Source organism: Mycteria americana, chromosome 11, assembly GCF_035582795.1.
Source record: "Mycteria americana isolate JAX WOST 10 ecotype Jacksonville Zoo and Gardens chromosome 11, USCA_MyAme_1.0, whole genome shotgun sequence".
Lineage (NCBI taxonomy): Eukaryota > Metazoa > Chordata > Aves > Ciconiiformes > Ciconiidae > Mycteria > Mycteria americana.
The window spans coordinates 7,981,128-8,008,557 of record NC_134375.1 but is presented as its reverse complement, the minus strand read 5'-3'; the positions used below and the strand labels follow the sequence as shown (position 1 = coordinate 8,008,557).

The window sequence follows — 27,430 nt, the reverse complement described above, 5'->3', positions numbered from 1 at the left end:
ATTATGACATGTAAAATAAGGCCTCCCAAGGGATTATCAATCGGATTAGCTTTTTGATTAATTCAGGATCTCTGTTACTGTACTGCATAGTCTCTGTCTGTGAGTTCTCTACTACCTGTACCTTACCTCAGAGCTGCACATTTCTATTTCAAGAAGGCTGTGTGCAATTATTTTCTTTAAGCCTTTCTGTGCATTTTAACCTTCTCAGTTTACTAAGTTCTGAACACATATTAAGGGGACATAAATTTGAGTAGTAGCAAATCTAGTTTTTAAGGGCAACAGGTCTAGGAACAGACATTGTTGGAAATTTTGCTTCTGTGTTTTTCAGGGCTTTCAATAATTTTCCAAATAAAGCCCACATTTGTTTTATCATTCTGTGGAAATCTCAGACACTTGACCAGGTAAATTAAGAGCTTTACTCAGTTTGAGAAGCACCTGACTTGTAAGCAATCCCAGTAGCACACATTAAATGTGCTAATGAAGTGGTCCTGAGCACATAATGCAGCATCTAACATTTGGATAATACCACATGACTAAACGCCAGTCATTCCAACCATTCCTAAGTTTTCTTTCTTCATTCTAAGTTACTTTTCTTAGAAAACGCTACGCAACAACTGAATTCTATTATATGCACGTATAAACACACCATTGCTGTCACGATTTTAACAATATAATTCTGCTTTGCATGCCAGCGTAAATTTGCAGATCACTTCTATTCTGAAAGGAAGATCTGTTAATCTGTATTGTTGGGTTTTCATAAGTGTTGAAATGAGACATAGCAATGTACAAGGTTGCCTTACTTAGCTTTAGTTTAGGGGATGCAACATCATCATCTTCAGCTAGGGGTCCCAGTTCTTTTCTTTTTTCTTTAAGGATCTTTTCCAGCATATGGGCATCATTGTATACCTATTAATCAGTAAAGTAATCAAAAACCAAAACAAAACAAGGTTTACTGCGTTTAGACTACTTTAGAACCAGCCCCCAAGAAACATTTAAATGTAAGTTTGAAGAGGCTGAATGCAAAACCAAGTAGTTGATTAAAAAGAAGGGCTTATTTCTCAAATGTACACCTTCAATAGACTTATACAGAGAAGCAGAACTGATGAACACCATCTAAATCAGGGAGACATAAATTTTGAATAAATTAGGCAATTAAGCTGCATTTCTATTCCAAAGACTACAAAATGACAAGGTGCAGTTGTCTTATCAACTTCCTCATCAAACCATTCTGCTGAGCAATGAAAGACCTCTTGAACTATTGTGATTCCATCAAGGTACACAAGACTAGAACAGTCCTCCTGGGTCTTCAAATCCAACCCTGGTGAACGCAACCTCATCATAAAGTCCTGTACAGTAGCTGATCAAGTGCCTCATTAGAAATAGGTGAAGGTTTCTTACCACCACTCTGTTCCGCAACATCACACTTGCTGGCTGAGAAACATCATGATATAGAAACACCCTACAATATATTTGTAAGTGAAAAGTGTATTCCTTTCAGACTCCTTTTGCTAGACTAAACAAGTCAGGTCTTCTAGTCTGATCTCCCACTTCCACGAAAACAAAGCTGGTTTCTTTCCAACTAAGACATTGCTTCTCAGAGGTTCTGAGCTCCAAATCACATGCTGATGACCCTTCACTGTGCAATACCTTCACGTGATCAACTGAGGATGAATAATGATAATTTAGTAACCAGCTTATTTTTTTTAAAACATACCAGGAAACATTCAGCTGACATTCTTTGTAGTGGAGGAACAAGTTTAGGTAACAGGAAATAAGTCTAACCTTCACAAAGGAGCGTGTTGCATTTCATGTTTATCCAACTATAGGCGAAGACAGAATTTAAACCACCAGTAGAAAGAAAAAGCCACATTTCTGGTTTAGGTCAATAAACAATTACCATAAATAATGTGAGTAATAATCAAAGCTGAATCATCCTAACATAACGTATAGGTCTAATGAAGTAGAGAGATAAGTGTGACTGCAGAATCAAAACACTACCTGGGAGCCTTCCTCATTATAATGCCTTGCATTTCGGAACATGAGCTTCATGTCTTCAATCATGGCTTCTTCCCCTGCGTACTTATCATTGCGGATGTTGTGTTCTATCATTTTCAAGTCCATTGGCTCCAAGATAATTTTATAATAGTCTGGATAGTCCTTTTTGGATGGCTTAACCATAAACAAATCACAGAGCCGTCTGCCTGTGCCCGGTTCTCGAGCTTCCAGAACTGCATTGTATAAGATCTTCATTCGTTGCTTTCGTATATTCTTTTTACTGTTAGGTTAAGGAGAAGAACAAAAAGGAAAAGAATAAATGTCAGGGGCTCTTTTCCCCACTTCCAACACTAACATCAAAATGACATTATTCTCTAGCATGAGAAAACAGCCACAACCACCTAAAGACACACACACAAGAAGTTCAACGTTAAGACAGCGTACGAGAAACATAGGTCCATTTGCAAATAAGGACAGCAGCATAACCAGCAGTCTGCTAAATAAAGAGGAAACCAACTTTAAGATATGATTTTTCTCTCATTCACCTTGAGTTTAAGTGTTCTACAGAATAAACCAAATAAGTAGTTTTCAAAAGTGCAAAGGTCAAAAGGAGCTCTAAGCACTTTCTGGCTGCAGAGAAAACACATCAGTCAGGACGAGGCATCTGAATGCAAGACCTCAAGATCTAGTGCAAACAGGGAAAAACCCCTCAGCCAGTATCTTCATGACTACCTCTGCTGAATACAGAATATCAAAGTCTTGAGCTATTTATCTCAGAGTAATTCTGTATCTTCTTCAGTACCAGATACAAGAAAAATAAGGACAGCAAGAATGTAGTAGAAAGAAGGGTCTGAATTACTTAAGTATCTGTCAACCACAGTCAAATGAAGTTAGAAGTCAATAAAGCTCACCAAAACTGCAAACCCAGGTAGAAAACAGCCACATACATGCTATCACCACAAACTTTAGAGTCATTCTATGTGTAGCATTATGGTTGTCTCAAGAAATGTGACAGCACAACCAAGACACAGTTTATCAGGAAAACAGTTATGCGTGGCTCCCTGTACATCTACTACATGATCTACAAGCAAATCAGACAAGGGAGAGGAAAGCTTATGTTAATAACGTATAACCTCAGCTCAGACACTGTGGCACTCTTAGCAATGCCCTCTCTACAAAGCACTTTTAAACTAGCTTCCAATTGCAATCTCTGTAAGACTTATTCGGGTAGTTATAACTCTGACTATATTATCTGTAAAGACAACAACAACTATCTTCATTTGCAGAATGTGCAAAACACCACTGTACAACTTGCTAGAAACCAAACTGCATCAGAGATTTTCCATCATCTGGCTCTTTTCCTCCTACATTTAAAATACATCCAATCCAGCATAGCCTCATGCCTCAGATACCTCTTGCTCCTTGGCGAGGTCAGCAAAGTAGCTAATGAAAATTAATGTCACAACACATGAGAAAATTCAAAATGTATCTTCTATAGGTTAAAAACTTTTTTCTGCATTATCTTCACTGCTGGAAACAGTTAGTGGTTCACACTAGCAGATGAACAATGCCAGAACAGAGACATGCTTCCAAATTCCACATTTTAACATGTTTCCCAGTTTTAACATTTAGTTCAATGGAAGTAGGTAAAGCAAAACCAAAGCAGAAATAGTAAAAGGCCTGCCAATACTCAAGATTCGGGTCATGCATCTGATACATAAAAGGGGACATTCAAACAACTTTCTTCTGTGTCACTATTATTTTCCCAATGGGATTAATTTTGCCTGGGTTATTAGTTTTCTTTTTCAGCAATATTTTGGAATTCCACTCAGTGCTTCACTTCTGCTATCAGCAGCATTTACAGTCTTCTTTCACTTCCTATCATTCAGCAAGTGAAACTAGTAACAAGTATTGAACTGACAATATCAAAAGCACTTTCAGGTTCAGGCATGAAGAAAATAAAATCACCTTGATTTCCCTTACCTATGAACACAACTTTTTCTCTTTTACTGTTCCTAGATGACAAGGCCTGACAGATTTTTTCTTTTAAGCATTTCAGTATTCTCTTGCATAAGGTGATCAAAAGCAACATAGGACTAAAAGGACACTGATGACAGTTTGACTTTCTTGATTAGGTTAGTAGTTCTCTTTGAATCTGAAGATCGCAAAACTAGCAATTTTTGCAATTTGTTCCTTCCTGATCTTCATTTGGTACTGTGGTCTGTCTTACTGTACCGCTACTTTTCTTCTTCCTAGCATCCCTAGGCTGTACCACCTCCTAAATCCATGTTAACTTTTTCTCTCTGCAGATTTTTTATGAGTGTACATTGTTGCACTTACTTGATTGCTCTTAAGTGAATCTTTGCTCCATTTCATTCCCTTCCTCCCCCCACAACTGCTGTCACTTTGACAGAACAAAGAACTAAAAATACAGGAAGCTGAAGGTCATAACCAACACCAAAGAAAGATGCTGAATTACAGTTTTATGCTGGCAGTTGCTGCTATTGCAGTAATATTATCAGAAGTTGGAACTTATTTCAAATGATACCATGAGGCAGACTAGACAAACTATCACTTGTTGGAGTGAAATACGTCACTAATATTAATTACACAACAGCTATCACTGTTAAAGAATACTTTCCATAAACCATCATTATTGCTCACTAAAAGAGTATATTTTAAATCATTGCGAATTTTGTTTACGTTACAGTATCCAGAATAATCAACCTATTATACTCAGTTCATCTAATTGTCAAATATCCTCTTTGGGCCAGCCACTGACAGGTAAGTAACCGAAGAGTGCAAATTCAGAAGGGAGAGAGAAACAGTCCTCTAACATTAAGGATGAAAACTCCTCAAGCAGAGTTCAGGTCATGGAAAATGAAAATATTTATGCCAGGAGACTTCACCAAATAAAAATATTTGTGGAGTAATACTATAAACTTTCAAAAATTAATTCCACTATAATGTTAACTTTAATTATATTCTGAAATTGCTACACAGACTACATAAATAGTCATATATCGGTAAAGTAGTAGAAAAGAAGCAATAATTGCTAACAACCCATGAAGACAGTCCACACACCAGCCTAAAAAAAAACACAAATAAAAATCCTGAAATCCACTGACAAAATTCACTGCAACTACAGTGTCCATGCCACTTACTGAACTGATGTTGACAACTGCCAACTAATAGGCCAAAAAAGGAAAATAAAGTCAGCAAACAATTTTGAATTAATTAGAACCTACACTTAATGAGGTTAAGTTTCAGAACTACAAATCCTTACACAAATGCTAAAAACCATGGCTTAATATTCTCTTTAACAAATACAAGATGTAGCAATGTCATGGTCTGCAGGAGCTACAGAAACACGTACCTTTTCCTTTTTGAGCTTCCAGTATCAGATGTAGCAGAAGAAATCATACTGTCCCCATCCTCAATGTCGTCTCTCCTAGCAAGCTCCTTCTTCTTTGCCTGAAAAAAGAAGAAATCCCTGAAGCCAAACTCACTGCTGGACATTTCCAGAACAATATTAAACATCAGAACAGACCAGATGCACAAAGAAAGATGCAATTATGGGTTTTGAGACTAAACCACCATCAAAATATTTCCAGTGATTTATTTAATACAAGTTGGTCGACATAAAATAGCAGTATAATTCTTTTTAACTGTCAGAAAAATTTTTGAGGAATCAATTTGAAAACAATGCCATTTCAGACTGCAGCACTTAACTGGAACACTTCATGAAATCTGAAGTGTTTTAGCATCCTCCAATTACCTGCAAACCCTAAAAAAACCCACATCATCAATTTTCTCACAACTTAATTGGGTTAAGAGTCATAGTAAGGAATAAAAGTGACGAAAAGAAATCACAGAAGGCAGCAGGTGTGCTGAAGAAAATTCACCCTATGATGCTCTTCATTCCCATACTTCCCCCTAAGCAAGAAAATACTACTGCAAATAGAAGACTAGTTCAAAATAATTTTGGAAAAATATTCATTAGGGAAATAAATTCCTATGTGAAGTTACATCCTTTTCATTGTTCTACTCCACATACCTGCATAACCTGCTGCATTTTCAGTACTCTTTTATAGATGGCAGAATTGGGAACGTTGTAGCGCTTGGCATTTTCAAACATCAAGTTCAGATCAGCCTCCAACTGATCTAAAGTTTCATATTCATGGTTCTTCAGTTTGGTTCTGCAAAAGTGTGGAACATCTGATTGATATTTCTCAAGTTACACACTGCAAAACAGTTCTTTAACATCTTCATTTTCACAATAAATCAATATCCAATGATCTCTAATTACAGGAACATGTTTTCTTTTTCTGATGCTACAGTAGCATCTTCCAATTGTAACTATATTAGGCAAACATATCTCCTCTTCAAGAATGATTTTAATAATTCTGAAAGCTGCCCTCTTGAAAGTTATGCAGACTGAAGTCCTGTTTTTGTACTCAGATGAGATGTGGCACAGATGAGGCAGAAGCACAACCCACTGAGACTATTCCAGTAAGCCTCAACTGTGACCTGTAGGGCCCGGGTATGATGTCAATGCGATGGGTTAGCTCCGCACAGCCACAAACACTGCCTTCCCTACACAACATCAATTCCACTCCTCTTCAGTGAGAAACAAAAGTGTCCAACACCTCTCATACTAATCCCCTCCAATTTTTGCCTTCTCTTAAAACCACCTGGTTGCCGATTGGTGCTACCCATAGAAGTGCGCTTCACGTGAAAATATTTAGAATAGGACTAATGACAAAAAAAGTCATTTTTCATATGCTAAACAGATGAATCAGAGCACTTAGTTTGCCAATAACTTAATGTGTTTTCTCGTATTTCCTTGCACAAGCGGTGAAAGCTTTAGCCAACTTTTTTTAAAGCTTCCAACACCTCATTAAACACCACAGAAAATAGTAATCTGCAACAACAAAAAACCCAAACCCTACCACAACTGCAAAACACAGTCATCCTCCTTCACACCTCCTTCCTGACCCGCTTGCCTGTCACATCCACTGGTTATGCACCACATTTAACCTGCTCACCGCCTTTAAACGCAGTCTGGTTTCTACAGTACCTAGCTGAACGTGAACCTGCCTGCTGGAGCATAAGCACTACCACAAAATAAATAATAATAGCTTTTAGTCCCAAACCTTACCCGCCAACGTGACCTTACAGCTGAACCAGCAAAAAAGAGTAAAAATGTTCACCTTGTGTTAAACAGGATTCTTCACTGGTCAGCCAAGGAAGGAAGTCATGGTTGGATTAAATGTGGCACAGAGCTGCAACTGCTATAAAAACTACCGAGAAGCGCACATGTGTCTATAAAGCTGTTGTGATGGAAATACATTTTGCGGGAAACATCCAACTAACTGCATGTTGCCAGGATGGCAGCTGCATGTGCCTTACTGAAATGTAGCGTATTTCGTTGTTTCTTTCAGATCTGAAGAACTAGTATGTCCTCAATGACTATGAGAAAAGCAAAAAAGAATTTTGGACAAATATCCTAAACGTAAGATGTGGAAAAAATTACTTGTTGCCATTCTCACTTAAAATGAACCATTTCAGGTTCACGTATCTTTTTTAAGACATCAGTATCTTGCAAACCTTTAAGCATTATTTTTTAGATTCTTTTTAATATTTCCAACTGAAGCAACAGATAATTGAAAAGTTTTCCTGTCAGCTTCACTCACTCTGCCATTCCAAAAAAAAGGAGAGTTATCAATGTAATTTTCATTAGACTAGTAAAAAATGCAAATAATAATAATAATAATAAAAAAACCCCCAAACACACACTCCCTCCCCCAAAAGCAAAAGAGTTTGGGTACCAATTAAATTGCCATGAAGAAAAGGCAAAGTCAGCCTCCATTTCTACCTTGTAAAACTCCAGCAACAATTATTTGCATATGTCAAGGAATATGTGACTGGTATTAAAAAAAAAAAAATCAAAACCAAAATGAAAAGCCCATTAAATTCAGGATTATTTTGCCCTAAACCACTAGCATATGATGCATATGCTCATAAATACTGAGGATGTAAACACTGAGTCTACTTCATGCTCTTGCCACTGTCTAGTAACAAACACTACAGGTCACCTTACATCTTCTCCAGCTAATCTGAACACTCTCTGGTACAGAAAGCAAAATCTATAGAGTAAAATGTATGTAATTAATGCTTGTAGTCCAACAAAAATACCAACAAGCAGTTACAGGACTTCAGCACACAAACACTTGTTGGTGTTACAAAAGCTAACACATCATTAAGAGAATACTCAAGGAAGTAGAAAGACTTAAAAAACTTGCATCAAAAACCCCAACTAATAAGCTCATATTTATCAAAAACATCAAAAGCAAGTTTTAATTTTTTCAAAACAGAATTATTTAAGAACATTCTAATTTGTCAAGGCACATAGGGTAATTAAGTGTGTAAACACACAGTAATTTCTTGTTTACTGATATTATTACAAATGTTTATAAAACAGATTCAAACTTTCAAAGGATTAATGGAATACAAGAATAACATCTAAAGGCAACTCTGCATCTTAGAAAAAGGTACCCAAGTCAGCTAAACTACTTTAGAGATTAAGAACATAAAAGAATTCAAAAAGCAAGTCCTGTGTAGAAAACAATTAAGGAGCAGTACTGGAGAGAAATGCTGATCAACAGACTTTTTTCTCCCCTTGGAGGTAGATGGCATCAGCATAATTTGTTTCCAAGTGATAACTCATACTGACAAATTTGCAGAATTAGGCTCTAACTACGGATCTAATAAAGTAAAGAATACCACAACTGCCCTAGATTTGAATATTAAATACTTAAGACAAATGTCTAAAATGTCTCAATGCTTTTTTACTGATAAAGACAATTGCTAGAGGACAAGGAGTCATGCTTCAGAAATCATAACCACCAGGCTGGGATAAAGTCCTCTCAAGATCTACTCTGCAGTTCATCGTCTTGCAAGTAAGCAAGTGTGCATGCAACAATCCTGCTTTTCAACTCTTGGCTCAAATTTTACTTAAATTTTAGTAGCATGTAGTTTATAAACATTCACGTGCAACTCTGGCATGTTTGCTTTCTTCCAGAGAACGAAAACAAGATTTGAGAGACTGGACAGCAGGAACAATAAAAACTGTAAAAGTTTCTAGTCTTTTATCTAGTCAATTAATTTAATAAATTAGCATTACAGAATTGCAAGTTCATATTTTGATCACTGCTGCATGAGGTCTGGGTTCAGCTTTCTGAAAGAGTAACCCAAAAGACTACATCTAAATTGAAGTACTGCTTCTTCAATTCAAATTGCTCTTCCCTACTATCACTTTGTACTACGCCTCTTTACTTGGAGTTTTTCTGTACCCAACTTAAAACTGCATTAATGATTAATGTCAGCATATGGGGGCGGGTGGAGAAGAAGAAAAACACAATGCCCTGAAAGAATCACTGATGGTCTAGGATTACACTGACTAAAAAACTCAACATCAAAAACCATCCTCCTGAGATATTAAAGCCAACAGACAACTCTATATCTTCATCACATGTAAGTTCAGCATCTACAAAGTAACACTGTCAGTATGATACTATAAATCAAATTTACTTATTAGTAACATATCTTGATCCTGCTCAACCAAGTTCTGTATGTTTAGGTGCTAGTTTTATCAAACTGAGAAAAGGGGGAATTTGTCACATCCTCTGAAGCAGAACAAATTCAAAGCAAGCTGCAGGCAAAACAAGGAAGGCAATAGTATTTCCTAGGGAATATATCCTGCCTGTGACAATTTGCTTTTTACAAAAAGACAATTCTAAATTGGTCCTGTATGATTTCATGATACGGTAAAAGAAACTGGTGACTCTTCATATCAGCAGATTCCAAGCCACCTGACACTAACAAATCTGGGATTTGCTTTACCTCTTCTCCCAGAGACAGGGAAGTAGCTGATGCAGACCCCAGAACACCACTATCACATGCTTCATCTAAAAATATACCACTTATTCTGCATAGCCTCGGTATCCCACACTAGCTTCATCTGTGTGTATTTAGGCACTGACCTATGCACATTACAATGCAGCAGTCTAACCCTGACGCACCAAAAAAGCAGAAAAAACATATGAAGTTGCCATTAGTCTTAAATATACCATTCTATGTGCACTGATTCTCTTCTCTCCTGTGACCCTGTAGAAACAAAATCTTCAAGCCGATGGAGAAGGTGAGGACCCCAGTAGCTCACTAGTGAAGAAAAGCAGCTTAATTATACCTTACTCCTTTAAATCTTAACGTAGAGCCAGAAGACAAAAGGAACCATTGTCTTAAAAAGGAAGAATAAGCCATCATCCAAACTATCTTACCAGGAAACAAAATCTTGCTTCTATCACTATTTGTTTATCCACAACCAAATAAGGAAGGTGCAGCCCATCTGATTTTAAGCAAACAACCTACATTCACAGTTGAATTCATGAAAGGCCTGACAACAAAAGTAAAAACCAAGACTTAGCCCATATGGTTTGGAAAGATAGACAACTTCCAACCACACATATGAAGAATGAAAAACACACAGGCATAAAAGTAATCCTGGTCTAGTCTGCAAATAACCTCCTATCTCTTCAGTGCACTTCTTGTCAGCAAACAATAGGATGATTAATGAAGAAGGTTATTCACAGAAGTACTTTGAACAGATTTAATTATACTCAAACTCAGCAGAACTCAAGTATCGTGCCTTTTCTGGATTTACAGTATGAAATGTAGTTTCACAATAAATTAAAAAAAAAAAATCTCACCAATCTTGGAAGGAAAGAATTTTATAAACATCCATTTATTTTGCAAAGCAAGGCTAAAACTAACCAAATCCATGGCTCTATTCAACAGCAAGTCACTGCCAACATACTACAAACTAAACTTTATATACCAGAAACCCGGAGAAATTTCTATGAAATGATTGATGCGATACAGCTGTACCCAAAACCATAAGTAAAACTTGGAAGAATATCCTTTTAAACATAATGACCTTTGCAAAATGAGGAAAAAATTGTTTAAAAGGTAGGTTACAGTTTCATAAGGCCACTAAGCCCAAAACAACACTGGCATGACATTTAATTTGGTCAAAATCAAAATAGTAATTAAAAAACCATACAGTAAGCTGGCACTCAACTCCCTAAAAGGTCTACTGGAAACTCATCAGCGCTTCCAGGTGCAATATGTGAATGAACTGAAGAACAGCGAGATACTCTCTCCATATAATCAAAAGATCCATCTTATTAGTCACACACTATGCCTAAAAAATTCCAAGGAAAAAAAATATTCAAACACATGGCTAAAAACAGTTATCATGTAACTTCTTTTCTCTTGCTCTCAAATTATGAAGTCCAGAGGCTAGACCAGCCTCTTCGGGGAAAAAACACTGTAACAAAGAATGCATGCAATAAAGGCATTTGACAAGTGTCCCATTCAGGAATGAAATAATCTTTTTATAAAGTACGTCCAGAACCTTGTTTACTTGAACTGTGATTTTATAAAGGCCATACATACGATATGCACCGAAAGTACTTGGTAAGGTAGGAAAATTGTTTATACCTACAGAAGATTTTAAAACTGTACAACATTCAACAAATATTAAATTATATTAAGTGCAAAAAGGAATGAAAGAACTGCTAAATCTCAGATAAAGTGAAAATTTACAAGGTATTCTAAATAATACAATTTTCTCTGCAGAAAATATTTTCCCAAATGGCTCATTCATCAACTAAGCAAACTGTAACACAGTGACATACTGTTTTTCCAAAGTCAATGTAATAGTAAAATATTAATGCAATATATTTTTTTAATTAAGAACTTAATTTGTATTAGGCTTAAGCTGTTATTTAGGAAAAACAAAAAAAAAGTTCTCTATAAACTGTTCAGGCTTTAACCCAGACAGCAGTCTCCATTATTTCAAGGTAAGTTCCACTCCTTTATTTGCCATATTACTGGGAGTGGTTAAATTATAAGGCAAAATATGCTTGACCAGATCATATTTACTGTAAGTTGAACTCAAATAATTTATAATTTATCCAAAAGCAACAAGAGCCACCACAAATTTCAGTTTCAGGAGAACCTCAACACATGCCAGTGCAGTGAAATGTAACATTTAGATTCCTGTGTCACATCCTGTTGAACAATTGTCTGCATGTTCATAAGAAAAATGCATTTCAAATCCTCAAATTGTAGACATCACACAAAATCAACCGTGTTTTACGCTAGATCCATGCACTTTTTTAAACCTCAACTACAATCACAGCGTCCCGGAGTGCCCACAGCGTCACTGGGGCATGCCAGTGAAGATACCGATTTCAGTGCCTGTGCACCTACACCGCTCTCACATGTGTATTAGGAGAGAACTGCTGCCACGGAATTCCCTGGAGTGCTTCCCTCCTCTGGTGCAGAAAAGCCTGAGCCACTTGCCTTAGGGATCATACTTACTAATGCTGTAAAATTTAATAAGGAACACAGTTCTTGTACGTATGCCAGGATCTAGCACTTATGTACCAAGTAACTGAACACATTCTCCTGCATTATTTCCCAACTCTTCCTCCAGTCATTTACAATTACAGAATGGCTTTTCACCAGCAACTTAAGTTTGCAAAATAACCTCCACACCATGCACTTCTACCACACCTGAAAGTCACAGCCTTCACAGTGTCATGCCTTTCTTTCTAAATAGGATAACTTTGCTCTACAGTTCTGAGTTTTGTCCTGTTTGAGGTGGGGGTCTCATCAGTGCGTGTATGAACACCTGCTGGGAGAGAATGAAGAGGGAGCCAAGCTAATCTCAGCTGTGCCTACTGACAGGGCAAGGGGTAACAGGAACAAATTGAAACATGTGAAATTTCATCTGAACACAAGGAAAAAAAAAAAACCCACAACTCTTTTTTTTTGTTACTGTGAGGGTGGTCAAACACCGGCACTGGTTGCCCAGGGAGGTTGTGGAGTCTCCATCTGTGGACATATTCAAAACCCGACTGGATATAGTCCTGAGCAACTGGCTCTGGATGACCCTCCTATAGCCAGGGGTTGGACTGGATGCTCTCCCTTCCGACCTCACTATTCTGTGATTCTGTAAAGAGCAAGTCAGGAGGAAACTAGCAGAAAACTAAAGCCATCAGGAGGATTACTTCCCACATCCAGGAACAGCTCGGGATCAGCACTTAGCTCAAATGACTGAGGTTTGTAACTCTCATAAAATGATTGAGAGGCTGGGATAGGTATAATGTACCCTTCATTAAAACAAAACATACCCATACTCTCCCTCTAGAAATCATATATTATTTTGTAAGGATTTTCCTGCATTTAACACGCACAAACTCCTGAAATACACGACTAGCTGTAAAATCTGCAACAGCCACACATTTCACAGTTCACTCTGGCAGGATAGCCTAGGTAGCCAGATGCGAAAGCAAAACAGATGAGGCTGGAATGCCAGGCTTTACTCCAACACCTTCAACTTTTCACTAGGACAATTAACTTTTCTGTCCCCATCTGTGAACAGAAGATATGCTCTTTGTAGGTACATCTCAAAAAAACAAAAACAAAAAACCCCACAAAAAACCCCACCAACAACTAAAAAAAAAAAATCCCACAAAAAAAACCTCCACCCTTAACGAGTGGCAGTTTTGAATATCTAATAACATATTTGCAATATCAGTAAAACCATGCTAGCTTCAGTTTTCCCTAAAGCACATCAATTAAGTGCACATACACACTTCAAGGCTTTTTTAGGTATAGTAAGAAGTGAAGATTATGTGGTAATTTAAAGAACAGTTGAATTTCAGAATTTGCTAAAAGAAGCTGGACTATTGTAAATACTGTACTTGTGAGCTACAAACACTATTTCTAAAAAGACTGTCTGTCCCTTTTTATTTTCTAAGCTCTCAGGCAATAAGTAATTTTTTGCTACAGCTCTTCATACATTTGCATGCAATCTCTGTACTGCTCACATAGCCAGATGCAACCTGCCTACACTGTAAGGAAAGCAGAAACACAGCTGCCTCCCTATGGCAAATTATTTGTCCTATAACTGATATGAAGTGTATTTTTAATGGAAAGTCTCTCCCAATTGAATCTGTTTATATATAATCTGAGCTGATACTCTTTGGTACATTGAGACAATTGTCAATGATTTTTCTCAATTTTACCTTTTTTTTTTAATTCCCATCAAGTACATTTTGTGCTTTGTTCAAGATGAGACACTTTATTTGCCAAGCCAACAGCTGTACTAAGACATAAGAAAAAATGCTTTAAAGCCACTGATGGATAGATAACCAGCATGGCAGCTCCATACTTGTTCCCCAGCACATGCAAAATGCCATCTGACAGGTAAAAACAGGCTAACAGGATTTGTGACTTTCTGATTTAACAAAGACACTGCTTATTCAACAATTGTACCAAGTCTAGAAGATCATATTATGGTATAACTAAAATTTACAGACCTATGTATTAGAGTGGATTACAAACACATGAACAGCGTTAGGGTCCAGTCCTCACTCACTCAAGCTGGAGGACCAGCACTCCTGCAGTGTAGCTCAGGCAGAGACTGGAGCCCCAGGGGCCACTGGGCAGGAGGCCAGGGCTGCCCGAGCCTGGTCAGTGCCGTTAAGGTCTATTAATGCACTCAGGACCCTGACATACATCCATCATATGAGCTTATCGTGCACCGCTAAAGAAAGATATTGCTCGCTTCTTTTTACTCAGGTTTTTAATCCAACGACTGCACTCTGACAGTTGATGAACCTTTCATGGCTCACAGATTTATAAATGGTGTACGGCTTTGGTACTTCAGACTAGCTACATCATGAATGAAAATAATTATTCTCCACAGTTATATTGTGACCTAGACAAAAGGAATGTAATTGCAACTATCTTTCTACAATTCACATTGATGAAGACTATTACTTTAAAAAACATGGCAGTAAGAGGTAACCAAGCTATCAGGGTCAAAGAAAGAGAGTAATGGGAGGTTCTGCAGAAGCTTTCATCTCTGCTGCCCACCTAGCCTTCAGAATTATTGATATGGCAACCTTTTAGGCACATTACAAATGAAACTCCATGGAAAATAAACCCAACAGCAGCCATCTATAAGAGATGATCAAAAGACTGATGCAGACTGCCTTGAAACAAGAAGCAACCAAATATAGAGGAAAGATAGTGTACACCGCATTAGGTATCGACAACTTGACCACAAGATAGGATTCTGGAAATAAAAGAAACCCTTGAATAGTTTCCCACAAGATGTAGTTTGCATTCCATTTTCTTACCTGATCTGCTGCAATGAAATAGGTGCTTTAATTTGCTGATAATAATCGGGATACTTTTTCTTGGAGGGCAAGTGGAAAAAGGGTTCAGATATGAGCTGGCCCTGATTATTTCGGCAACTTCTAACTGTGTCATAAAGCTGATAAAGAGGATTAGAAGTGTCCATGAAGGAAGTAATGCTCTCTGCTTCAGATTCTCCTTCTTCATAACGAGCAGCAGCTGCACAGAGAGAAAGGAAAAATGGGAAACTCAGCAGGACAACTCAGAGTGGGTTTTTTGCTTGACTTTTCAAATGGATGAAGATCTAAACCAGAAGAAAAGGCAGTCCCACAATCAAGGGTGTTCAGCCACTCTCCGGCAGTCAGACTCATACCTCAGAAAAGGACATCACAAATATACCCTATGAGTCCCAAGCTGACAAAAACAACCCCCTTTATCTAGGTATTGCAATCTCTCTTATCAGATGAGACTTCAGTTCTGTCACTGGTAATACACCCTTGCTACCTACAAGTGCTGAGGAGTGTTCCTATATGAGACTACTTAACAGGACTGTTCAGCCACACACTACCTATAAAACAGCTACGTCCTTATTTACTCATCAAACTATTAATACTAGTATTTGTGCCAAATACATTTGTATACTGAGCTACTGCTGCTCTGCTATCTGACAAGAGCGCACTACAAGAATACAAATTGACAAACCATGTCTGGAATTTTCAAAGGTGCCTAGCTAGTTAAGCAAAATGGCCAAATTAAAAATGAATTTTTCCATATATATCAAAAAGGTGACTTCAAAACTTCTATAATGCTTTAGACTATATTAATCACAGCTCAATTCAAAAATTGTGAAGTTTAGCAGAAAAAACTGACACTACAGCCTGAGGGTGCACCTCTAATATATGCAGCAAAATGAAGGAAAAAGAAATATTTTAGAATTATTACATAATTAGCATAAACATTTCATAATAAAGTATTTACAAATTTTATAGCAAACTTTTCTAGTTATCTATATGAAGCATACATTATGGTTCAGGATTAGGATGAATGAAAGAAATGCTATGGAGAACTAACGTTTACTGCACATAATATTAGGAGAAACATTACATGAGCAACAGAAACACAAAAGGAATGAAAATACACTGGTAGTGTAAATATAGGATGGGAAGTAATAAATGGCCAACCCTTCCATGTTTCTCAGCAACACAACCGGTGTAATTTGTACTTTGCAGACAGGCATAACATAAAATCTGTGTGGTTTTGCATATACCAGAGTTAAATTATTCACCCTTTCCCCCCCTGTTAGGAGTTATAGTTTGAAGGAAAGCTTGGCAGATGACACACTGGGTAATTCAGTTACACAAAAGACAGTTCTCTAACACTCACGCCAAGTTTCCAGCTGGCATTTTCATTATTACTCAGTGGAGGCTGGCAATGTTTCAAGCTTTCCATCCAAGTTCAGTAAAGACATACTGAAATGATGACAAAGCCAGGGGACACTCTGACTGCATAACAACATAGTACTATCATTTTTCCTCTGCAGTCTGACATTGCAGATCTATGTGAGTGTATGATGCATGAGATCTACCAGACAAGTTAGATGCAAGCTAAAACACAAGCAGACCTCAGGAGCCATGCAAACACGTTATGAAGACGTTCATTACTGATTCAGGGAAGACACTCAAAATTATCCTAATTATGTATCTGTATGCCAATCAGCATCACTTAATGGCCTAGCATCCCCTACACAGTAGCCTTCACAGCAGGAGCTGGACAGAATAACGCAGGTAGAAACAAAAGATTGGAGGTAACACTATGTTTTCCTGTACCTAACATATCAGCCTGAACATGGAGATAAATGCTAACAGCTAAGAGAATGCTATCAGGTAAAGTAAGTCTCCAAAATAGATTATGCAGCAAAATACTGTCTTTGGTCTTGTTTACTCAAACATTTCAGTTCAGTTTGTTTACTCAAACAGTTCAGTTCTGAGTGCTCCATCAAAAAGTAAGAAACAGAATAGAAAAAGCAGAGGAGCTTGTTTTTATGAAAGAGAAAAAACAAGAAACTAGTCAAGTATATTACTGTTCTCTGACATGTGGCAGCCAGCAACAAAGCAGTTCAATACCCTAAAGAAGAAATGTACTTCCTTTGTATTAAAAGTAGAACACAAGGCATTCCCTAAAATAAAAATCTAAGTAAATTAAACAGGCACTAGAAGGAAAGTGTTTACATAATATTGTAACACAGCTATGAACATTTTCATTATGATGTGTATGTTCTTTAGAAGTGATGTGTCAAACATATAATCCTACATATTCAGAAAATGATAGTGTTCTAATACGAAACCTGTTATCTTAAGAACTTATCTTCAGAAGAATGTATTATTCAGATCAGAAGACAGAAAAATCCGTATTTTGCTACAGAACAAACAATCTAATGCAAGACTTTAACATGCAGTAGCACCAGGACTCATATCCCCAGCAAGCACATGCTGGCAGTGGAGAGTAACAGTCAGTTATTCCCCTTTCGTGCAGCTGTTACCACAAGTATAGTTAGCAGATACAGGGGAAAAGAAAAAACAACACAACACCAAACGCAGTAAACCATAACCACAAAATATATGCCATTCAACAGTCCCAAACAAAATGCTTTTCCTGCTGTTCATGCCATACCACAGTGACTGTTTCCTAATGAAGGGACAGCTTCATAATGGAGTGATTTTGCTTCACTGCAAAAGGAGGAAGCCATCTAACAACTGGAACTGAGCTTTATTATCAGATATAAATGCATATATCATATACATGCACTCTTACTCAATGATGAGGCAGAAAAAGTGCAGAGTATTTGAATGTATATGAAAGAAAATTAGTCTTTACACAGTAAGTGATTTGCTTTAAACACTCTCTCCTTTGTGGTCCCAAAGCACCTAGACAACGAGTGCTCAAAGTCTAACTGAAGATAGATGCTAGTAAAACCAAAAGCAGCATCCAGTCTTAAAACACTTATAAACAAAATAATAAATAAAATAGCTTCGCTTACAAAATGAAATACTTATAAGTAAGTAATACATAATGACCATCTATGCCTGCCTTTATAGATTTATAGTGAGGAATAAGGGAGCTGCAGATGCTGCTCATGCCCTAGTACATTTGAGCTGGAAATCTTCTACAAGCTCCATCATACCATGACACCCTCTGAAACTGTGAGGATAAACTCCAAGTTGGAAACAGATGTTGTTCATTCCTTAGGCAACCGCTACAATCAAAGAAGCTCACAAAGATCTAGTTGTCTGTACCAAGGAGAAAGTTCTCTTAATGTTCAGTCATGCAGCCTAGTTCTCATTTATTTTAATAACCATTAGAGGAAGGAAAAAAGATGAGATACCAGAGCAACTAATAAAAAGACCCCTTGGTTTAAATGAAAATCTTTTTCATCCACAGACTGAAAGCATAGGGATGTCCAAGTAGTATGTTGGAGGAACAGAAAATCTTAAGGGTGACAGAGGTCTGCCAAAAAAATTGACATTGCCTTGTAGGTGAATGCAATAAAGACAGGAGAGCTTCAACAGCAGCAAGGCAAAAATCTCGGATGCATACAAAAGGCCTCATGAAAACAACAATAATGCCCATGGTAAAGGTGGCACCTGAAAGTGGTTAAATCAATTCAAGAATTTAAATCACATAAAGACATGAAAAGCTATGCATTTTTACAGAATTCCAATTTGCAAAAATAGCAGCTAACAATCACACTGAACCAAGCTAATAAATACTCCTCACACCTCCCAGAAAGCAGCTGCTCTGAAGCAATAATTGACCTCTGGGCTAACCAGGGATAAAAATGCTTTTGCTTGCAGCAAGATCTAAAATGATCCAAAAAATTCTACAGCATATCCATCCACTGGAAAACAGTGGTGAGTACAATTCAATTACCACGTGTGAAATAAATGCCCAAAAAATATCTATTGAAGAGATGCATAATTTCACATCAATACAGATATAATGTAAACAAAAATAAAACAATGGTGTATGTACAAAAACATTTCGGAAAACTGCTCTGAGATGAATGCAAGGAAGTTACTGAGAATGTAAATATCAAGACAGGCTAACTTAAAAGACAACCTATAACAATTTATGACTAATATTGAAATATCTGATATAATGCATATATGACAGCATTATGCTTATAGTATAATGCTAAAGCATGCTTATTATGAAACTAAGGATGCTGTATGAAGGCAAGCCTTTTCATGTGCTTTTGTTTTAACATAAACCTTCATGTAAGATTTCATGACTGCTAGGCTAGACCAGGTATTTCTAAATTAAGTTCTAGCATTTATCTATCCTTATACCTCATATAGATTATCTTCACCTTAAAAAAATAGAACCTGACAGGTACTTAAAAGATCCAATGGAACAAGAGAGCAAGAGAGAACAAGCCAGTGTGAGTGAGTTTAAGTGAGAGTTCTCTCAAGCAATTGCAGCACTGTAAATCTCCATTACTGCAAGGAGCACCCAATGCCTTCTCCAGTGTCTCCTCTTCTGTTTCATATTAGAAGGAATAAAACCAAGCAAGTTTCCTAAAGCTTGGATAAGTATACTTGGAAACACACACACTAAATTCAAAACATGCAAGCAAGTTTGCCCCACCATATCTTACCAGCTGTACATTTATAAATTCATACTTAGAGGAAACAGGGATTGTATTTAACAGAATTACATGAGAGGTTTGGAAACACTGCAGAATACTTTTGAAATAAAGATATTTTAATGTATCAGGAGCTCTACAATTTTGCTTATTCCAAACATTTTAATTAAAGAAAATAAATAGAGAAACTGCATTTAAGTTCCTACCAGCCAAAGCTGCATCCTCATCACTTTCTGATCCATACTGCAATGCCATGGTTATTGCTGATAAACGATCCCCTTGGGCTGATCTTTTGTTACTATAAAAAAGAAAAAAAATATGCAAAATTTTTTTAAAAAAAAAAGGGTTATCATGTTAACCATTAACAGTCACCCAGAGTGTATAAGTAAATAAGTGAAACTCATGACTGTTGCCTACATTATCAGGAATACAGACATGACTATGCAGGAAGAGACTGGAGCCCTTAACAAGAGAAACTGTTAACGATCCATGAGTCTGCCTCTATTTTAAGAGGTGGTCCATCAAACTGAAAAGCTGGACACACAATCAGAAAGCTAGAGCTCAAGCTACCTATCTATCTTCTGTCTTATTTTGAATACTTGAGTATTTGAATTACTGGGGGAGAAGGGGGATGATAACAAGTCCCTCCCAATTAATAACTTTGTCATTTGATCCTGTTTTATAGGATTTGTCTACATGCAGGAATTCAGCACGCTGCAAGCTGTATATGCTATCTTCTCTCATTCCCGCATCCCCACCTTAAGCATTTTCAGCACACAGAGTGCCCATATGTGAAGCAGCTTCCTTTGCTTTCTAGGTGGAGTAAATCAGTGTCCACGCTGACTATGGTTCTCACAAAGACTTCTTCAGCATTCCTCTCTTCCTCCCTTTTGTCCCAAACCTGGGGCACAGCATTTCATACCTACACTGCAGGCTATGCCTGACAATCTGCTTTTTTACTAGGTCAGCTCTTTAGGCACCTCCAGCAATGGGCTCAACCTTGGCCTGTGGGAGCAAAGTGAAGACTGGGAAAAAGCAGGTGTGTTGCTTAAAATGACACCAACTCTGTACAAATGCTCAATCCCTTAAAGATCCTTGCAGCTGCTGTGTTAAACCATGGTTTCAGAGTATACACGCAGGGAATTAGCCAGGAGTAGTACTGTTTCAAGACAGTAACCCACAGACTGTAGACACAAGACCTCTGTTAGGAACCAAAATTCTCAGCTGATGACTGGAATAATAAACCAGAAAGCCTCCAGTAATCCGGTCTACTCAGCAAGTTTGCCATAAATGCATCCCAAATGCAGTACTTGCTTTTTACAGGCTTCACTGGTTTCCATCATCCATCTCTTAATTATTTAGTCCTACTTCTATTTCTTTTTAGTCTCCAAATATAATTTTTCTACATTTACAACACATTTCCATGTTATTTTTCACCTGCTTTATTTTGTAATGAAGCTTAACATATTATTCTTCGGGATATTTCTAAGGAAATAATTGCATAGAGTATTTCATGACAGATGTTTTGAAATGTTAAATATAAAATCAAACATGGAAGGGTAATTATGGCAAAGTAACTTATTAAATCATACTTAATAGATATTTGACTGAAATATATTTGAATCTCAAATATTGAAGAACACTCTCAACTAAAAAAAAAAAATTAAATTTTAGCATTTTCATACGATGACAACCCAGCTGTTCCTCCAAGTCCACAATTTACTTACCGATAATATTTGTTAGAAGAATTTCTCTCATCACCAACACTGCCTTTACCCTGTGAGGAAGGACCTGTCAGCTTGGAAGCAGTCAAATTTGATGGAGTCCTTATGGCAGAAGAGACAAGCCAAGGAAAAGGGAAAAAAAGAAGCCCACCTTAGACCCAAGAAAAGATGCAGCAAGGATAAAGCTTTTTACAGAATTACTTTGATAGATCAGCCAAAAGGTTCAGAGACAGATATAAAATGTTTTAAAGCTAAAAGTAAAATAATACTAAGATACATTTAGTGCCCCAGCATTAATATCTATTTTGTTTATAAAGTCAGAGGAAGGTAACATTTAGATTGAGGATTAATAGCTATACGCACAGCTCAGCCTACAATAGCAGTGAAAGCAGCCAACAAAATGTTCCTTAGCATCCAGATAAAGTTAATCATACAGATCCAATTATGTTTTATCAATACTTAACAAAATCACTGTCAAGTTGCTTGACAGTGCATATTTGTCAAGCAACTTTATTTCATCACTTTAAGGGAGGACAGTTAAATGCACCAACAAAGAGCAATTTAGTATGACAAAGGATACAATAAACTCTGCGATAGAAAAGCATGATTTTTGACACAGAGGCAACATGTCTGTAGAACTTAGGTTAGCAGCATTATGATGAATTTGAGCCTGATCCATCAATGACAAAGAAAAACAGATGTAAATTCAGAAGAAAAATATAGTAACTTAGCTTTAAATGAACTTATGGAGGCATTTTACCAAAATCAGCAACAGGTAAAGGAGACTCCCCCCTTTGAGACAATTAAGCAGTTAGGAATTTAAATAAAAAATAATGATTCTGTAATGCAGAGTCAGCAGAAAGAAACAAAAAAAGGAACACTGGTTCAATTAAAAAAAGCAACCAGTAAAATGCAGAACAGCAGGTGAAAGGTTTGGTTTTCACGATACTCTTCTCTCACCTCGATTTTTTTTGCATTCAGCCCAATATTACTGTAGCCTGCTTCAGGCTTTTTTTTTTTTTTTTTTTGCCAAGTTAGAGAAACAGAGAAGGGAGCTGTCAATTATTCTGACATTCAGCTTACTTCAGGATTTGCAGGTCTAATGAGAACACAGTACATAACAGAACATCTAGAATAAGGTAGTTGAGAAGTGGAAATGGGTTGGCAGTGCAAGAGAGGAATTCAGCTAACAAATGTGAGTGTGATTTATCTGTCATCCCTTCTTATGCAAACAGCTTTATTTTGGAGAAAAACAGTTAAGCCTCAAAATTAAACGTGACACACACTTGTGACATCCTGAGCTTCATCAATGGCCAACACAGTGAGAAAAATAAAATAAAACCCACATTTTAAATAGAAAACCTCTGTGCCTATATGTAATTCTAGTTACTGCAAAGCAAACACATATGTAGTTCAGTGCCTATAGAATCCAAGGTCTTCTGGCACTACACAGACTTTTAAGAAGGAAAATTATAAAAAAAAAAGGTGTCAGGAACTACTCCCTAACAGCATTTCTGCTTTTCTATTTTTATATGCTCCAACAATGATTCACCCAAACATGGGAAGCATGCTAACACTGAACAAATGAACCAGAAAAAAACACTATATAGGTTGAGTGTCTCAAAGCACCAAATAGTAAAAATCAGTCAGGTAACTTCCATTTCTTTCACACATAATAATGCTAGGCAATACTTTTAATACTGACACTATCTACACATTTTTCAGAAAACAGAAAAATGTAAACTGCCTTTCAGTAAAGTAAAGGAGTACTAGTGTTCTCAGTTGTACCATATAAACCTTTGCAGGAAAGGAGAGCAGTTATTTTCCAGCATCAAATACCAGTAAACAGCTCAAATACATAAAGAGAGTCCACCTTGTAAAGAGTTTGCTAACTCCTTGGATGACTTGCGAGACATTGCTCTATTTTTTTTAGACAAATGACACAGCTCATATATCTAAACCTACTTTTAAGTGTTACTCATAAGTAAAAAGTCTATATGAGAATAATTCTAATTGCATTTCAGATAAGAAAACCTAAAATGACTGCATCACTTCTCTGTACACCATGGATTTTCACAGGAAGAAAATGCTGTTTCCTAAATAAAATCATTCCATGAAATAAACAGAGCTATCAACAGTGTTTTATATCTGCCTGTTCAAGACTGTATCTATGCTTCACTAATTAATAAGTCCAGATCTTCGGTGTCCTGAGCCTCTTTTCATAGCTAGAAATTGGTTTTCAAACAAAAGTTTATATAATGTGGACTTCCCTCTAAATATCTGTTCCCTGATGTCTTGTTCCTGTGTTTCTGCCCCTACCTAATTAACTGTAAGCTCGTATGTTTCAGCTCCTAACAAGGTTCAAGAATATCCAGCATTTTCATAAAGTGAAGCACAACAAAGCACCTTGTTCCTCACTATTCCTTTTCTGTTATTGACTTATAAACACATACGGTGGAAGCTGGTCATAGCTGAAGTTATAAAAGATCCACTGACACTGTTTTTCACAATCAAGTACATCACAGAAATATTTCACCACAAAAGTATTTCAATAAAAAGTTTCCTTCCAAAAACTATTTGACAATTTATAACTTTTAAATCAACAATAAACTAAGTTTTCAAGCAATTATTTCCACTATATTCTCCACAGTAAAATTACGGGAATGTGTATAGAGATTTTTATATGAGATTATAAAAAGAACTCTGTTTGCAGTACCTGATTCGGAGACTTGACTTGGCCAACTCACTGTGTTCAATTTCAGCCTTTTTCATATTAAATATTTTTTTAATTGCATTTGCATCCTGTCAATTAAAAGAATTTTTTTGTTTAATGTTGAAAGTAAAGAATGTTATAGTCAGGTATAGCCATCTATCTAAAAATCGAAAACAAAAATGAAGGGGGTTTTACATTTAGATATAAAACAATTTTGCATCAGAAATGAAGTATAGAACAAAGTCTGCCTGAAATACACCCATAGTGGCCTGTAAAAACTGAACAGAATAGCTGAGTAGCTTCAAGCTCATTTTTTGTCATATCTTTAAAAAAAAAAAATCTAAAATTTGCAAATATACACGAATACCACTTTGAACTAAACAGGCAAATGAGTTTCTGTGCCTTTGCAATCAAAAAGTTACTACCATGACCAAGCTTTACAATGCTTGCTCTCTCTCATTCTACTCCCATGGACTCAATACTCGGAGTAAGAGTTCACAAAATAGAGATTAGAAGTTTTGAGTGAGGTTACAAGTGTGAGTAATTTGGTAGGAACTGAAACTACAATCCAAACAAGTGCAATTGGCAAAGTCCAAGAACCACTTACATAATAACATATACGAGGTCTTGTACTACAAAGCCCTTGAAAACCAAGTGCACAAAGGAATAATTTACCACTGATATTCTCTTACTTCCAGAGTACATGGAAACAGCAATGTGATAATTTGTACACAAAACGCTGGTGAACTAATATGAAAAAGATAGAAGGTGTAATTTGGTCAGAAAAATATGGCTAAAAGGAAGAGGATCTTCAAAAACTATGCAAAGAAGGCATGACCTCAGTTTTCAAGCTTATGATGAAAACCATAAACAGTTCCTGCAATCTGGAAAGAGATAACAGCTGAGTACTACCACTATCACTTGAACCTGTAGTTTCAGCCATGTAAATCACAACTACAGGGATCCTCCATTCCTCCAAAGAAGCCATGTAACTCATATCCCGAGATAAAATTTAATCGGAAAAAATTATATACCTCAAGAAAAAAACCATTACGTACACCCCAATTATACTAAAAGCAATATAAAAAAGGAAAAGCCACTAATAGCTATTTTTTAAAAAATGCAAACAGAGTCTTTAGGGCTTATGCTAAAACTTCATTTAAGGATCAATCAGCACAGAAAGTCATAAAGAAAATCTGAACTCAAATCAACTATGAACAACTGAAACTAACCTTGAATACTTGTGATCCAGGCTCATTGTAGGTTTTGGCATTCTTTGCCAGAAGATCTATATCCTTGGCCATTGCATGAATGCTTTTATAAGTTCCGTTCTATACAACAGAAACCAGAACTTGTTAAAGCGGCAATCTTCAGACAGCATGAAAACTAAGTCAATAGTGAAAAGCAAAGGGAATTCATATAGAATAAAGGGAACATTTACAGAAAAATAACAACAAATTTATAAAGTGAACAGATAAGTATCTGGAAAAAGTAATCAAAAAAGAAAGTAACAAAAGTGCTAAGTCCTTATAGTCCTTACAGTTGCTAAGTGAAAGACTGAAAAAATACTTAATACATTAGATTATCTTAATGTTGAAGGGTTCTGACAAAATGTTATTTTACCTTTATTCTCTAGTTGAATTAGTCTATGTGCTATCCCTTACTATTATACAAAATGCTAGAATTACAGAACAATATTTCAAATTACTGGAGAAGTAAGATGAAAAATGCATCAGTACAAAACATCTATTTATAGCACTAGAACAAAAGTAGGCGATGATAATGCACAACCAAGCTTCAATACCTCAATGTTTTACATTAGCAGTACTTGCCAAGGAACTACTTTAAACCATTAAACATCAAGGAACCCAAGATATTCAGGCTCAATGCCAGCACACTACAGTTTACAATGCTTGATCTTCAACACAGCTACTTCTGCAGCATTAACTCGGGACAGAACATTAAATCAGCATAGCGTTCAGATTTTTAAGTAGCAGGGGAAAAACACATTGCCTTTTTACCATCATAAACTTTAGCTTCTAAGAATTTTAGAATGCTTACTGTTAAACAAGTCTATACTATGACACATTAACATGCTCATACTGTACCTGTATCCTCTGGGCAATAGTTTTAAGATCTATGGGCTCCTTTATTATTGCATAATAATCTGGATATTGCTGGAAAACAAAAATAATTTATATATTCATATAAACAGTCACAAAGCTATTATTCTAATAGCTCATAAAATGAGCTATTAGATGAATTGCAGATAAGAACAGTGTAAGCTTCATAAACCTAGCACTAGGCTTCAATTTGGGTGAGCCAGATTGTAAAACAGATACAAGGAATTATAATCCATCAATAAACTGACATAAAGGAACAGTTCTGTCTGAAAGCCAAATATGTGGTGACAGTCTTCAGAGTTATTTATTTTGCTGGATAAACTTGTTACAACACACCCTGAAACAGAACAATGAAATCAGACATACTTAAAAAGATTAAAAATTCTGCACCAAAAAACCCCAATTAACTAAACTGGCAGAACAGGGCAAGCCCCAATCTGCAATGAAGGGCTGGGAACGAGTGGGTAGGAGCAAAGAAGGGAGGGAAGCTCTAAAAACAGTTGGAGTTTGCCACTGATGAGACTGTAACAAAGAACTGCATCCTGAGTGTGCCCATCACAGTGTGTAACATCAGTTATATAAATGTCCAGGTTTCCAACTTAGAACACAACCAATATTATTAAAATACCCACCACTTTAGAAGGAAGTTTCTGAAACAGTTCACTTATGAGGCGTCCTGATGGGTTCGTGGCGACAGCTACAGCTTCAAGAAGCTGTTCAAGAATTTCCTTCAGGTAACCTGGAGATGACTAACATAAGAAATGAAATCACAAGGAGTTTTAATAGCAGCCATAGTGGAGTGCTTTAAGTTGCAGTGAAATATACGAATTTACTTTTCAAAGACAGAAAAAAATCAGCTGTAAAAAATGGATGCAACTTTTGAAAACAACATTGTTTATGCATCTAGGTGAAGCACATGAGAAAACTTTAGTTTCACATTTACGCTGCAGACTGT

The 27,430-nt window shown here is 36.6% G+C and overlaps 1 protein-coding gene across 10 annotated transcripts in view; it reads right to left on the bottom strand.

Annotated features, from left to right (window-relative positions):
• PBRM1 (polybromo 1) overlaps positions 1 to 27,430 on the bottom strand; it is a 64,171-nt gene that overhangs the window by 27,952 nt on the left and 8,789 nt on the right. For 8 of the 10 annotated variants that reach the window (XM_075514211.1, XM_075514214.1, XM_075514212.1 and 5 more), the window contains exons 6-16: positions 27,108 to 27,224; positions 26,461 to 26,529; positions 25,585 to 25,683; positions 24,356 to 24,441; positions 21,643 to 21,741; positions 20,122 to 20,213; positions 15,276 to 15,492; positions 6,053 to 6,194; positions 5,372 to 5,469; positions 1,999 to 2,275; positions 801 to 906 (exon numbers count right to left, since the gene is read on the bottom strand). In XM_075514211.1, the coding sequence (XP_075370326.1) occupies positions 801 to 906; positions 1,999 to 2,275; positions 5,372 to 5,469; positions 6,053 to 6,194; positions 15,276 to 15,492; positions 20,122 to 20,213; positions 21,643 to 21,741; positions 24,356 to 24,441; positions 25,585 to 25,683; positions 26,461 to 26,529; positions 27,108 to 27,224 (1,402 nt within the window). The remainder of the gene's footprint in view (positions 1 to 800; positions 907 to 1,998; positions 2,276 to 5,371; positions 5,470 to 6,052; positions 6,195 to 15,275; positions 15,493 to 20,121; positions 20,214 to 21,642; positions 21,742 to 24,355; positions 24,442 to 25,584; positions 25,684 to 26,460; positions 26,530 to 27,107; positions 27,225 to 27,430) is intronic. The other 2 variants (XM_075514218.1, XM_075514220.1) reach the window with 1 other exon arrangement.